This window comes from Puntigrus tetrazona, unplaced genomic scaffold (genome assembly GCF_018831695.1).
Source record: "Puntigrus tetrazona isolate hp1 unplaced genomic scaffold, ASM1883169v1 S000000528, whole genome shotgun sequence".
NCBI lineage: Eukaryota > Metazoa > Chordata > Actinopteri > Cypriniformes > Cyprinidae > Puntigrus > Puntigrus tetrazona.
The window spans coordinates 1,424,187-1,437,615 of NW_025048164.1; the positions used below are offsets into that span (position 1 = coordinate 1,424,187).

Genomic DNA, 13,429 nt, shown 5'->3' on the forward strand with positions numbered 1-13,429 from the left:
TATAAACAACAACAGATAATAATATTAATATTATTTTTAATATATTTTACATTTTGACTATTTTAGTTTGTCTTGTGTATTTTATTCATGAGAGCTGTCATACAGTCATGTTACAACGTGAAATATTAAAACAAGCTAAGTATTTGTACTAGGCAACAATTGCTGTGGATAAAAACCAAATATATTCTGAACCTCATGTGGATTTATACAAAAAGTCAAAAAGTGTAAAAGCTCTCCCCTAATATTACAGATGTGGTTTGAGAGCAAAGGAGCCTGCTTCATAAAACAAGTTTAACAAACACTGTAGACTCGTTTCAGTTAATCTGACTTCTTCTGAACCAAATCAACGGACAATAAATCAGACTAACTGAATTAAAGCTGGCGTATGAGACCGGCCCCAGGTTTTACCTGCTGGTAGCTCTGTCCACTGAAGAGCTTCTCAGGAGCTTCTGGAGCGCTGCTTTCACAGCCCTGAGATCACATCATGAACTTCACGTCACATGTTTTATGTTGAGGTCATGTTTGAGGTTGATCTTGATCAGAAATACCTTGCTGCTGATATCAGACCATCTCGGGCTGGACTCGGACTCTGAGTCTGAGCTGGAATCTACTTTACACATCTCCTGAAGAAACCACTGAGTGCATGAAACACACACACACACAAATCATGAAGAAAAACTGGAAATGGACATCTTACCATGTATTTAAATGCCAGTCTACCAACAACGTCTGACTGAGTATTGATCAGTTCTTCCATTCCAGATCACTGCGAGTCAATCTGATCGATCACTCACACACTTTACTTGCTTTTATATCAGAGCCAATCGTGTCATGTTATAGTGTGTGTGTGTGTGTGTGTGTGTGTGTGTGTGTGTGCTGGCTTTAGCCGAGGCTTTAGTCTTCCGCTTTAAAGTTCATTAAAAAGTACGAGAATCGCAAATATTCTTAAACATCAAAGGATCTTTAGACTGAATTCGTCCTAATCATTTTCACACAATGACTGCTAGGAGGAAAAAAAAATATGTAGGCGAGAACGGATGGGACAATTAATTAATTGTTAATTGGAAACTGTCCATAAACTATATATGTAGTATTTTTCTCAAAACGATGGCTAATATTTTATGGGTGACGTGTTATTTTTATTTCTTTGAATTGCATGTGTTTTTTTCATTACGCAATAAAAACCACACGTTTTCTACTTGATTTCTGGGTCAGTTGTAAGACAACAAGAAAAAAAACTATGAAAAAAAAACGACTGTTCATCCAAAGCCAGTTTAATAATACTGCACGTTATTACAGCCACGGAAGTTTCTGAGATGACGATGAAAAAAAAAACATATAAATAAATAAACAAACAAATAAATAAATAAAATCCTCCCGTGAACTCGTCTCGAACAGCTCCGGCCCGAGACTGGACACAGTGCGCGTGCGCGGCGCGTCACATCCGGTCTGCGGAAGGATGAATGTAAATGTCAAAGATGGCGGCGGAGGGAGGAGGGAAGGAGATGAACGAGATCAAGAGTCAGTTCAGCACGCGGGAAGGAGCCTATAAACTCCTCACGCACTCAGAATACAGCAGACCCAACCGAGTGCCCTTCAACTCGCAGGGATCGAACCCCGTCCGAGTCTCGTTCGTCAACGTCAACGACCAGTCCGGTAACGGCGAGCGCATCTGCTTCAATGTGGGCCGGGAGCTCTACTTCTACATCTATAAAGGCGTCAGGAAGGTGAGCGCGACGCGCGATTAAACGCGCCTTCTGTTAAAGAGCCGTTAGTTCACATCACGCGTGACGCGACGCCAATGACACGCACGCGCGCGCGCACACGTCAAAGTGAGCCGTTTGTTTATATATATATATATATATATATATATATATATATATATATATAGATGTACGTGTGTGTGTGTGTAAAAGAGAGAGAGAGAGAGTGTGTGTGTGTGTGTGTAATGTTTTGACAGGAGTGTGTCTGCTGTCAGTCATAATGTGTGTGTGTGTGAGAGAGAGAGACACACACAGAGAGTGTTATAGTGTGTTATTTTACAGGAGTGTTTCTGCTGTCAGTTACAGTGTGTGTGTGTGTGTGTGTGTGTGTGTAAAAAGAGAGAGTGTGTGTTCATCAGCTCATGTGTTTACCTGTGTGGTGTTTGGACAGGAGTGTGTGTATGTGTGTGAGTGAGATTGAGTGTGTGTTCATCAGTTGTGTATGTGAGGTTTGGACAGGAGTGTGTGTATGTGTGTGTTCATCAGTTCATGTGAAACAAACAGTTTCAAAAGCTAAGCATTTTTAAAAGTTCTCAAATGTCACTGATTGTATTTCAGCTAGTTTTAGTGGTTTGACTCAAACACTGCTGCTCCAGTAAACCTAAGGATCAGTAACCCTGATATCAACAGTGTGTGTGTGTGTGTGTGTGTGTGTGTGTGGGTGGGTGGGTGTGTGTGAGAGAGAGAAGGCACCTGTATTTCAAGATGTTTGTATGCGTGCATGTGTGTGATGCACCTGTTTCTGTGTGTGTGTGTGTAAAAAGAGAGAGAGAGAGTGTGTGTGTGTTAGAGCTGCAGGTGTTTATTTGTGTGTGTGTGTGTGTGTGTGTGTGTTAGAGTTGCAGGTGTTTATTTGTGTGTGTGTGTGTGTGTGTGTTAGAGTTGCAGGTGTTTATCTGTGTGTGTTAGAGCAGCAGGTGTTTATCTCTGTGTGTGTGTGTGTGTGTGTGTGTGTGTGTGTATTAGAGCTGCAGGTGTTTATCTGTCTGTGTGTGTGTATTAGAGCTGCAGGTGTTTATTTGTGTGTGTGTGTGTGTGTGTGTGTGTGTGTGTGTGTGTGTGTGTGTGTGTGTGTGTGTGTGTGTTAGAGCTGCAGGTGTTTATCTGTGTGTGTGTGTGTATTAGAGCTGCAGGTGTTTATTTGTGTGTGTTTTGTGTGTGTGTGTGTGTGTGTTAGAGTTGCAGGTGTTTATCTGTGTGTGTTAGAGCAGCAGGTGTTTATCTCTGTGTGTGTGTGTGTGTGTGTGTGTGTGTATTAGAGCTGCAGGTGTTTATCTGTCTGTGTGTGTGTATTAGAGCTGCAGGTGTTTATTTGTGTGTGTGTGTGTGTGTGTGTGTGTGTGTGTGTGTGTTAGAGCTGCAGGTGTTTATCTGTGTGTGTGTGTGTATTAGAGCTGCAGGTGTTTATTTGTGTGTGTGTGTGTGTGTGTGTGTGTGTGTGTGTGTGTTAGAGCTGAAGGTGTTTATCTGTGTGTGTGTGTGTGTGTTCTCTGTAGGCAGCTGACCTGAGTAAGCCCATAGACAAGAGGATCTATAAGGGAACGCAGCCCACGTGTCACGACTTCAATCATCTGACGGCGACGGCGGAGAGTGTGTCTCTGCTCGTGGGCTTCTCAGCTGGACAGGTGCAGCTCATCGACCCCATCAAGAAGGAGACCAGCAAACTCTTCAATGAAGAAGTAAAATACACCTTTTTAATATTTCCCCCAGATTCAGATTCAAACTGTTCCCAGATTCTGTGTTTTCTGTTTTTATTTTTTTGGCTTTCAGTATAATGGTTTATGTGTAACAACAACAAGGATGGCTCTAAGAAAGAAATTATACGGCTGGGAGATATGGCCAAAAAATGATCGCAATAATAGACCTTTCTGTTTTTTTGTTATATTCTACTGTAAATTGCATCTTTACGACAGGGTTGTGTGTTTCTGCTCTGTGAGATTCACGCTGTGCTCTGGTTTATTGTGTTCTGGATGATGTGTTTGTTTATTGATCTTTGGAGTTGATGTAATTGAAAGCATTGCCATGCGTGCGTTTTGAAGGATCGTATCAGAAATGAGTGATCAAAGCGCCGGATTTTTAATAAAAGTTTGTTAACTTGTGAGCTAACCGCTCACTTAAGGTGGTTTAATGTGAATAAGGGAGAAGGTACGGCGTGTGACTAGAGCTGTGGGTTTGTGCTATCTATCTATCAATCAATCAATCAATCAATGACTTTTATTTATATAGCCCTTTTAACGATACAGATCATATGAAAGCACTGAACGGTAAGGCTGGGACAGGATAACCTGACCACCAGGGGACTGATCTCGTTCAGTATCTCTGAGGTGCAGCTCATTTATCAGATATGAACGTTATTACATTCAATGACTTCTTCTAGTGGTCTACTATGATACATATTTCTACCAAGGAGGTGATGATTTAGTTCTCTTTGACTTGTAGGATGGAAACGGTGCTTATTCTCAAATGTTTTATGCGATATTTCAGCTCTCACTAACCCAGGTCTCCTCTGTCTTTTCTCCTGAACGCTCAGAGGCTGATAGATAAGTCTCGGGTGACGTGTGTGAAGTGGGTGCCGGGCTCCGAGAGCCTGTTCCTCGTGGCTCACTCCAGCGGGAGCATGTACCTGTATAACGTGGAGCACACCTGCGGCACCACGGCCCCTCACTACCAGCTGCTGAAGCAGGGCGAGAGCTACGCCGTCCACACCTGCAAGAGCAAGTCCACCCGCAACCCTCTGCTGAAGTGGACAGTGGGAGAGGGTGCGCTCAATGAGTTCTCCTTCTCGCCCGATGGAAAGTTCCTGGCCTGCGTGAGTCAGGACGGCTTCCTTCGCGTCTTCAACTTCGACGCGGTGGAGCTCCACGGCACCATGAAGAGCTACTTCGGAGGCCTGCTCTGCGTCTGCTGGAGCCCCGATGGAAAGTACATCGTGGCCGGTGGCGAGGACGACCTGGTGACCGTCTGGTCCTTCGCCGACTGCCGTGTGATTGCCCGAGGACACGGACACAAGTCCTGGGTGAGCGTGGTGGCGTTCGACCACTACACCACCAGCGTGGAGGAGAGCGAGCCCATGGAGTTCAGCGGGAGCGACGAGGACTTCCAGGACCAGATGCACTCGGGCCGCGAGCGGGCCAACAGCACTCAGTCCCGGCTGTCCAAGCGCAACTCGACGGACAGTCGGCCGGTCAGCGTGACCTACCGCTTCGGCTCGGTGGGGCAGGACACTCAGCTGTGCCTGTGGGACCTGACGGAGGACATTCTGTTCCCGCACCTGCCTCTGTCCCGGACGCGGACGCACACTAATGTGATGAATGCGGGCGGCAGCGAGGGCTCCGGGTCACTCCCGGCTCCGCTGCCTCGCTCCAACAGCCTCCCGCACTCTGCCGCCAACAGCAAGAGCACCGCCTCGGACAACCCCATCGCCACCGGAGTCAGCAAGTTCGCCACGCTCTCGCTGCACGACCGCAAGGAGCGGCATCCCGACAAAGACCACAAGCGCAACCACAGCATGGGCCACATCAGCAGCAAGAGCAGCGACAAGCTCAACCTGCTCGCCAAGACCAAAACAGACCCGGCCAAGACTCTGGGCACACCGCTGTGTCCGCGCATGGAGGACGTGCCGCTGCTCGAGCCGCTCATCTGCAAAAAGATTGCGCACGAGAGACTGACCGTGCTCATCTTTCTAGAGGACTGTATCGTCACCGCCTGTCAGGAGGGCTTTATTTGCACGTGGGCGAGACCCGGCAAAGTGGTGAGTAGGGATCCCTCATTTCTGCTATTTATTACAAGAACAACATCAATGACGATTGAGATAACACCGAATAAAGATGATTGGTAAAGACATTTTAACTAAAAGACGGTAAACAAATGATTGCGTCAATATGGTTTATTGATGTTCTTTGGGGGTGGGAGAAAAAAATACATTTTCAAATGCTTTGTGATTCATTGATTCTGAGCCTGTTTTTCCTTCATATAAGACACGTGTGCGCTCTCGAGACTCGGCCGGATTCATAGAGCAGACTTTGTTTTAAATTCAGCGAGTGTGCTTCCACTTGCCGTGTTTTACTTTTAGAAATGCTTTCATTTATACTGTTTGGAAAGACATCGTTCATTCCTAGAAGTGAGTTCCTGTCTGCTCTACAGAAGCAGCATCAATAGACATTTGATTCAGAGAGTTAGGTGACCGGTCCAGAAACAATCTGCCTTTTTACAACTGACTTCAGAAGTTATGACCAGTCTTGAAGAAAACTAGACTAGTTAAAAAACTAGTCTAAGCAGTTAATGCAACCAGCCCCTGGTCAATATTAGGATGGAAATGGGAAGCTTGTTTTGTCTTGTTTGCTGGGTCTATACGCTGAACACTGTACGTGTAGGAGTCAGTGTCAGTAGGTCTTTTGAATTATATCAATTTTAATTCTCATTCAGGTTCTGTTTCTTATTAATTCCCAGTTTTCACATTTATTCTGTGTCTCTTTTTGCTCTTGTAATGAAGAAAAAACATTTAGACAAGTAATCAAAGTGTAATGAAATTTCAGAATGAATGATTCAATGACTCACTCCAGTTTGATTACTGCATGAATCAGTGCTTCTGAATGAATGATTCAAATACATATTTAACAGCAAAAAACCAGATGCACACACAGGAACTGATACTAGAACAAGTATTCGATTTCCTTCACAGTTAAGCCAAATACAGTTTAAAGAATATTCCTGACCTGAAGTGTCTGATTCTGGAACTAGAATTGATTCGCAGCTCTAGTCTTTACCTGCTTCTTTAAGACTGATCTGTAATTTGTTCAGATGTCTTTTCTTGTTTTTTTTCAGGGGTTGTTGTCATCCCAAAACCAAGCCAACTCTCCCAGTGGAACAGTAGTATAGCCACGATATTTCTGCTGCTAAGAGCTCTGCATCACGCCGCGTCTTCGCTCAGAACACCGTGTTTTTCCTCCTCTTTCTGTCGTTCGCAGGGAATGTGTAGAATCCACGGCCGCGGGGTTCCTTTCTTTTGTTCTCCCAGAGTATTTATTTGAATTGTTTTCACTCTTAAATGCATCTCACTGTATGATTTATTATTTTTTTTCCTTCTGTGTATTTCAATCTTGCCTGAGGTGTGGGAAATCATTTAATCCTGGGTGGAAAAGCAGTCTGCTTAAACTCCGTTTTCTGAGAAAGACCTTGTGGCCCAAAGCACTCGAGACTCTCTTCCATCCCAGATCCTTTTAATACGCTTTTATTTCCACCCTCTTTCATAAGGAACAGATTCCACCCCCTTGTTGAAAACTTTGCACTGATTTTATTAATTTTTTTTTTTTGAGTGTTTTCTTTTTTTGGTAACTACTATAAAGGATCAAAAAAGACAAAAAAGAAAGAAATAGATGTTCGGGGAAGGCCTTGATGCACTTGGCTTTAATATCCTCTGTCTTGAAATCTGAATCTGAAAAGCTGGATGCTGCAATCATAGTTTTTTAAAGAAAATTTGTTTGCACTTAATAGTTTATTAGAAGAGAATGGCTTTACATTTTTGTGCGCAAGGACTCACAGACCGGTATAATGTGGAGAATTACGATTAAAACTTTGTATCTATTGAGCATTTATTTTAATATTGTTTCAGATAAAAATCTGCTTTGTATTATATGTATAATATTGTTATTCAGTGATTTATTGGGGCAAAAGCAAATGATCAGTAACTCTAGTGGACGTTTGTCATCATTACAGGAAATAGTGACATTTCTAAAGCAGAAAACTAGACCTAATATTAAAAATAATCTTAAATATGCAGGTTTCTGTTTGTTTAGTTTGGTTTTCCTGTCTCTTGTACAAAGTCACCCAGATGTATTTTGATATAGATTTATGTAGAGAATGGCTGACGCTGATCTCTTGTCGTGTCGACTCTGCTCATCAAACGTATGAAGCTCAGGAAGTCTAACAGACGCAGAGAAAACAAACCTTACGGAAGAGTTTCAAGAGTTCATATTTTGCTTACCAGCCACAAACTTATTCTATGTACTACTAAAAAAGCCACTAGAGCGACTCGGTCAGTCGGTAGACTCTCACCGTGTGACACTATTAAACGTTAACGTACCCTTTTTTGTGATTACCAATCATTGTTGACGAAACGTACACTAATCAGGACAGACGAGGATGTGGAAGTGCTCATCTTTTTGATTCATGTGGTTAACATTTTGCATTTCACATTTTGTTCTTCATTAAAAAAAGAAAGTCCGTGGTTGTTTGGTGTGGTGTGTATCTGTGTGGCTGTCGTGTTCTGTCCACTAGTTCTTGATTCAATGGGTTCTGCACCGGCTCTTCATGCAGTGTCCTGTTCTTCTGTACATCAGCCAGCATTCATAACCTTTGGAGATGTCTTTATTTGATCACCCTGTTTTGTATTTATTTAAACTGATTTCACACCAGAGTGTACTAATGTAAAATCACTAAACGGATAATTACAGATCTGTGCATCAGTGATGATTCGTGCTAAAAGCGACACCAACATTAGATGTCAAAACATGGAAATCTGCACAGAGTGTAAAGTAAAACCCCTTTATTGAAGAAGTGAAAAGTCCAACTCCCAATAATAGCAAACCAGCAATCCTGTTTATAATATTCATGAAACATCTGTGCAAATATAAAATGTGTAATAACACCAGGAACAAGCGGCACAGAGATCTTTGAGGAACGAATGGCACTTGCTGTCTCTGAGATCGTCTGGTTTGGGTTAAATGATCTCAGTGAGTCTGCTTTCAAGAATCTGAAAGAAATAAAATGCGCTTACATCATCTGATTTGAGACGATATGTCTCGGGACGCTCTGAATCGATCAGCCAATAAACCCATGCATAAGTCAGCGCGTATCGGTTTGAAAACGGCATGTTTCTGTGTGTGCAAAATCCTTTATTTTGTAATGTGAAGTGTTGACTGCTGTGCACAGACTCAGACGCGGGTCGGTGGCATCGGTACTCGTCTGGTACTCATCGGTACTCGTCTGGGTTGCGCTCCAGTGGAGGCATGTAGTAGCTCTTGAAATGGCGTGGCTCTTCTTTGGGCTTTAGAGATCAGAAGAGAAGAGTTTGAGAGCACAGATCACACACAGGACTCTGGGTCATACCAATGCAGGGGTGTGATTACTTTGGTCAGACGCGAGTGGCACTTCTTGGAGATGGCAGGCAGAGAGCCGCGATGCGAGACGCTCAGGGCTGGGAAGCTGGGCACCGGGTAAGGGATCTTCGGTGTCGGGATCACCATGTTGAGTTTGGGTAGCTCCAGAGGGAAGTGTGAGGCGTTTCGTCGACTGAGCGGCTCGCCGGCGTGCTTCAGATGCTGCGGAGAGGAATATAAGAGCTTAAAACATCACCGCTTCAGATTTCACTCTTTATGGACTTTGTCAAAATACATTTAATGAAAGACAAAACTGTAACGATGTTTATTCAACATGTTCATTAGATCACGACAAAGCACAACTGAAATTTAATAATGTTTTATGTATTTATATTTATATATACACACATGTATGTCTGAGTATATATGTGTATGCACTGTGTATGTATTATGATTATGAAGTTATCAAAAACAACGTTTTTAACTATTTTCAAAAAACATTTTTTTAAATTGTGCATTTGTTCAATCAAATCAATTCAGCTGTTTTTTTAATAAGGTTAAAAATAACTAAAGAAAAATTATAACAATATATATATATATATATATATATATATATATATATATATATATATATATACACACACATATTTAGAAAATATTTACATGTAAATACTTTTATATTCATATATTTTAAATGATATATAATATATAAAAAGATTTTGTATTCATATATACGTAATGTACACAGTGCACATATTACGTAAACTAAAACTTATTAATCGTTTGATAGCACTAAAATTAATTGACGTCAACAAAACTGAAGCACAGCAGTCTTGTTGTCTGTTTTTGCTGAAGAGCGCATCCACAGCATCAGTGTATGTACTCAAGTTCCTATGATTAGTTTCTCACAGCTCCTTCCCTGACGTCACAGACGTACAGCATTTTTGGAATTTTCAAAATTCTTCAAAAATCACGATTGGAGCCTTGCTAAGAGTGTTTGTGAAGTTACCTGTCGCCGTCCCTGGCGTGCGATGCGCCACAGCTGATCCACGGATGCAGGAATCCCGCTGGACTCTCCCTCCACGGCTCCGATGGCCTTCCGCAGACTCGCTGCTTTCCTCTCGGCCATCCTGAGGAGAACAGCACAGACAGAGCTTCAGAGTTCAGTGAGATCAGGCTCTCGGGTCAGGTGTCTGGAGGTCAGGCTGTACCGCAGCTCTCTGAAGCAGGTGTGCTGCAGCGCTGCTCGGGCACTGATGCGCTCCTCGGGGTCGTAGGTCAGCATCAGGTGCAGCAGAGACAGAGCCGCCGTGGAGCAGTGAGGGATCAGCTGAGAGATCCCACAGCCTTTACGTGGAGGGAAATCGAAGCGCATCGCACGAGACCTTCAATACAAACAGAGTCACGTGAGCTTTACGTCCCAGAGATCTCTGCTGACAGACACAGACCGACCCGGAAGCTCCTTGCTGTGAGGTCAGGCATTCTGTCCGTCTGAGAACGGCCTTGGCTTCTAAACGTTATACTCTACACGCATGCTTCATTAAACACGGGCTGTTTCCGGGTCAATCTTCATCTTGTTAGGGGCCAGGTGTTTAAAAAGTCAGGAACTAACTCATCCTTACTAGTGCTCTAAAGAGAGACATGCTGATGGGAAAACACTGATGGTGAAGAGAAGCCAGTGTTTTGCGATTTATACACATTAAATGTAATATTTTGTGTTTTCAAGACCAGATTTTAAGTTTTATTACACTTTGGTTTCTGAAATCCACTCTTTTGCTCGGATCAGAATAACCCAGGTTTATCTGGATCAAAAGTATCCCAAATCTTACTAAAACATTTTGAACAAAACAAAGTGAAGATTTCACTCAGATTGAAACCAAGATCTAATCCGAATTCATCCTTTTTTTTCTTTCGAACAATCCATTTTCAAGATTTGCCCAGAATCTGATGAGTTTAGTTTAGGACAGCTGGTCTCTCTTGTCTTCAGTCCAGAGGGATGAATGTGGTTTCTTCTCACTGTTTGAACTTCTGCAGCAGCGTGATGTCCGGCGTGCCCAGAACCTCGTGGATCTTGTTGACCTGGTCTAGCTCGTTTCGGCCGGGGAATAAAGGGCTCAGACTAGAAGACAGAAACCACCGATTAGAATCAAGAAATGACCAGACAGCGTCTGAAAGCAGGGCGGAAGAACCTGAGGATCTCGAAGAAGACGCATCCTGCGCTCCACATGTCCATCTTCTGTGAGTAGTGTCCGTCGGTCAGCAGGCACTCGGGCGCTCGGTACCAGCGGGTGGAGATGTACTCGGTGTGAGGAGGCCTGGAGAAGATGCTCCTGCAGGAACCGAAGTCTGCCAGCTTCAGCACATCGTTCTGTGAGCCACAGCAGCGCAGCTCTGATCAGTAACATGCATCACTAAGAACTTCTTTTGGAAGGCGATTTTCTCAGTATTAACATTTTTTTGCTTCCTCAGGTTCCAGAATTTCAAATAGTTTTATCTCAATATAAAAATATCATAACAAACCAGACATCAATAGAAAGATTGTTTCAAAGTCAGGCCTTTATGACTGGTTTTGTGCTTACCTTGATCAGGATGTTCTCCGGCTTCACGTCTCTGTGGAAAATGCCATGACTGCGGTTCAGAGTGAACAGAGAATCGTCAGAGAGAGAGAGAGAGTGTGTGTGTGTGTGTGTGTGTGTGTGAGCGTGTGTGTGTGTGTGTGTGTGTGTGTGTGTGTGAGTGAGTGTGTGTGTGTGTGAGTGAGAGTGTGTGTGTGAGTGAGTGAGTGCGTGTGAGTGTGTGTGTGAGTGTGTGTGTGTGTGTGTGTGTGTGTGTGTGTGTGTGTGTGTGTGAGTGTGTGTGTGAGTGAGAGTGTGTGTGTGTGTGAGTGAGAGTGTGTTCACCTGTGCATGTGATCCAGCGAGCGGCAGAGCTGGAACATGTAGTGTTTGACTTTACTCTCTGCTAGAGGACACTGACGGCCTGCGGGAGGAACACACACACGTTGATCTCTGTGTAACGGACATCTAACAGCAAACACACCGTACCTTTAATGAACTCGTATATGTTCATCTCCATGAGCTCACAGATGAGCGACAGCGTCCCCGAGTCTTTATCGCTGTAAAGCAGAGTCTGTGATCAGTTCAGAGCGTGTTAATAAACTCTCTTTAGTTCAGAACCGAGCTGTTAATAAATACTCACTAAACGAGTTCGTGAAGCTGGAGGATGTTGGGATGCGGACTCAAACGCTTCATGGCTTGAACCTCCCTGAGACCGTGAGCCTGATCCACACTGACGACAACCAATCAGCATTCAGCATCACAATAAATCACATTCATCTCATTTATCAATCATTCACAATCCTCAATAAATTACATTACAATAATTACTGTCATCACAATCACTGACATAAAATGAATTCAAATCATCAGTGATCACAATCATCAGATATATCTCAATCAGACATTCAGCATGTAATATTACTGGCCATGAGTTAACTGGATGAATGAGGATCAGCAGTGAAAGATGTTTATTTACAGATCAACTGAAACGTGTGTTTATCACACACACACACACACACACACACAGTCTTCATAGGTGTAATGTGTTTAGACTGTTTTCCATTGCCCTACACCTAAACCATCCCTTACTATGAAACTCCTAGATTTTTAGACTTAATTCTGTGTGTTTTTAAGCTTGTTTCCTCACAGGGACCTAAAAAACATGTCCACAAGGTCAAAGTTACTGATATTCCTATCCTTGTGGGGACAACTGCTTCCCATAACCTGATCATTTCCAGGCACACGACACACACACCGCCTGCCTACCAGTGTGCATACTATCCGCCGATCTGCCCTAAATAGTACAGATAGTGAGTAGCATCAGGCAGAGTCTAGTATGGACGGCGAGCAGGGCTCGTCACGTGACCCCGGGTGACGTCATACCTCGGGATGGTCTGTTTCATGGTCTTACAGGCGTAATGTTTGCCGTCCTTCAGACTCTGGACCTTCATGACCTCAGAGAACGTCCCCTCTCCGATCTTCTTGATGATCCTGTAATCTACAGCAGATCGAGTTCAAACACACGAAACATGAGCGAGAGCGGGAAACAGCGAGCGCGTCTTACTGTTCATTCCTCAGACGCTGCCGTCGCATGTCAGCTTTAATTCACGGTTTAACGGCACACACGCGAGCTGTGATTCACGCGCTCGTTACACACTCGGTCGTTAATCGATCGGCGAAGCTTCGGCGCGGTCTCCATGGTGACGGCGCGCGCGTGAACTCTGACCTGCAGCCAGGGGTCGCGCTCTTCACCGATCGCTCTTATCAACTTTTATTCACCGATATTGATAATAAACAGAAATCTTTGAGATCGGAGCTGCTCACCTCTGTGTGTCAGCGTCCTCCGCTCCGATCCGCTGCTTTTCCGCTTTAGGCTCATTTCAGCGCGTCTCCACACATTTACTGAACGCGTTTACTGTCGAATGAAGCTGAACAATAATAATATTAGTAATAATATAATCGTCGGAGTGAATCTAAACGCGCTGATCAATCAACTGGCCGCTGCTCAACT

General features: G+C 43.7%; 2 protein-coding genes across 5 annotated transcripts; one reads left to right on the top strand and one right to left on the bottom strand.

The window, feature by feature from the left end:
• The first annotated feature begins 1,410 nt into the window (after positions 1 to 1,410).
• wdr20a (WD repeat domain 20a) lies at positions 1,411 to 7,989 on the top strand. 2 transcript variants are annotated; one of them, XM_043232393.1, is made up of 4 exons: positions 1,428 to 1,727; positions 3,260 to 3,442; positions 4,294 to 5,514; positions 6,588 to 7,989. In XM_043232393.1, the coding sequence occupies exons 1-4, from the start codon at positions 1,470 to 1,472 to the stop codon at positions 6,639 to 6,641; spliced, it is 1,716 nt and encodes a 571-aa protein (XP_043088328.1). In that variant the 5' UTR covers positions 1,428 to 1,469; the 3' UTR covers positions 6,642 to 7,989. The 2 variants fall into 2 exon arrangements, with proteins under 2 accessions (XP_043088329.1, XP_043088328.1); XM_043232394.1 differs by lacking the exons at positions 4,294 to 5,514; positions 6,588 to 7,989 and having other exon boundaries at positions 1,411 to 1,727; positions 3,215 to 3,353.
• Positions 7,990 to 8,292: 303 nt separating this feature from the next.
• Positions 8,293 to 13,384, bottom strand: LOC122334459 (MAPK/MAK/MRK overlapping kinase-like). Of its 3 annotated transcripts, none has more exons than XM_043232398.1 (12): positions 13,243 to 13,384; positions 12,802 to 12,916; positions 12,059 to 12,148; positions 11,905 to 11,975; positions 11,761 to 11,839; positions 11,440 to 11,470; positions 11,050 to 11,228; positions 10,878 to 10,979; positions 10,072 to 10,245; positions 9,870 to 9,990; positions 8,891 to 9,082; positions 8,293 to 8,808 (listed from the first exon to the last, which is right to left on the bottom strand). In XM_043232398.1, the coding sequence occupies exons 1-12, from the start codon at positions 13,295 to 13,297 to the stop codon at positions 8,734 to 8,736; spliced, it is 1,284 nt and encodes a 427-aa protein (XP_043088333.1). In that variant the 5' UTR covers positions 13,298 to 13,384; the 3' UTR covers positions 8,293 to 8,733. The 3 variants fall into 3 exon arrangements, with proteins under 3 accessions (XP_043088333.1, XP_043088332.1, XP_043088334.1); XM_043232397.1 differs by having other exon boundaries at positions 11,440 to 11,488; XM_043232399.1 differs by lacking the exons at positions 12,802 to 12,916; positions 13,243 to 13,384 and having other exon boundaries at positions 11,440 to 11,488; positions 11,905 to 11,989.
• Between the last annotated feature and the right edge of the window lie 45 nt (positions 13,385 to 13,429).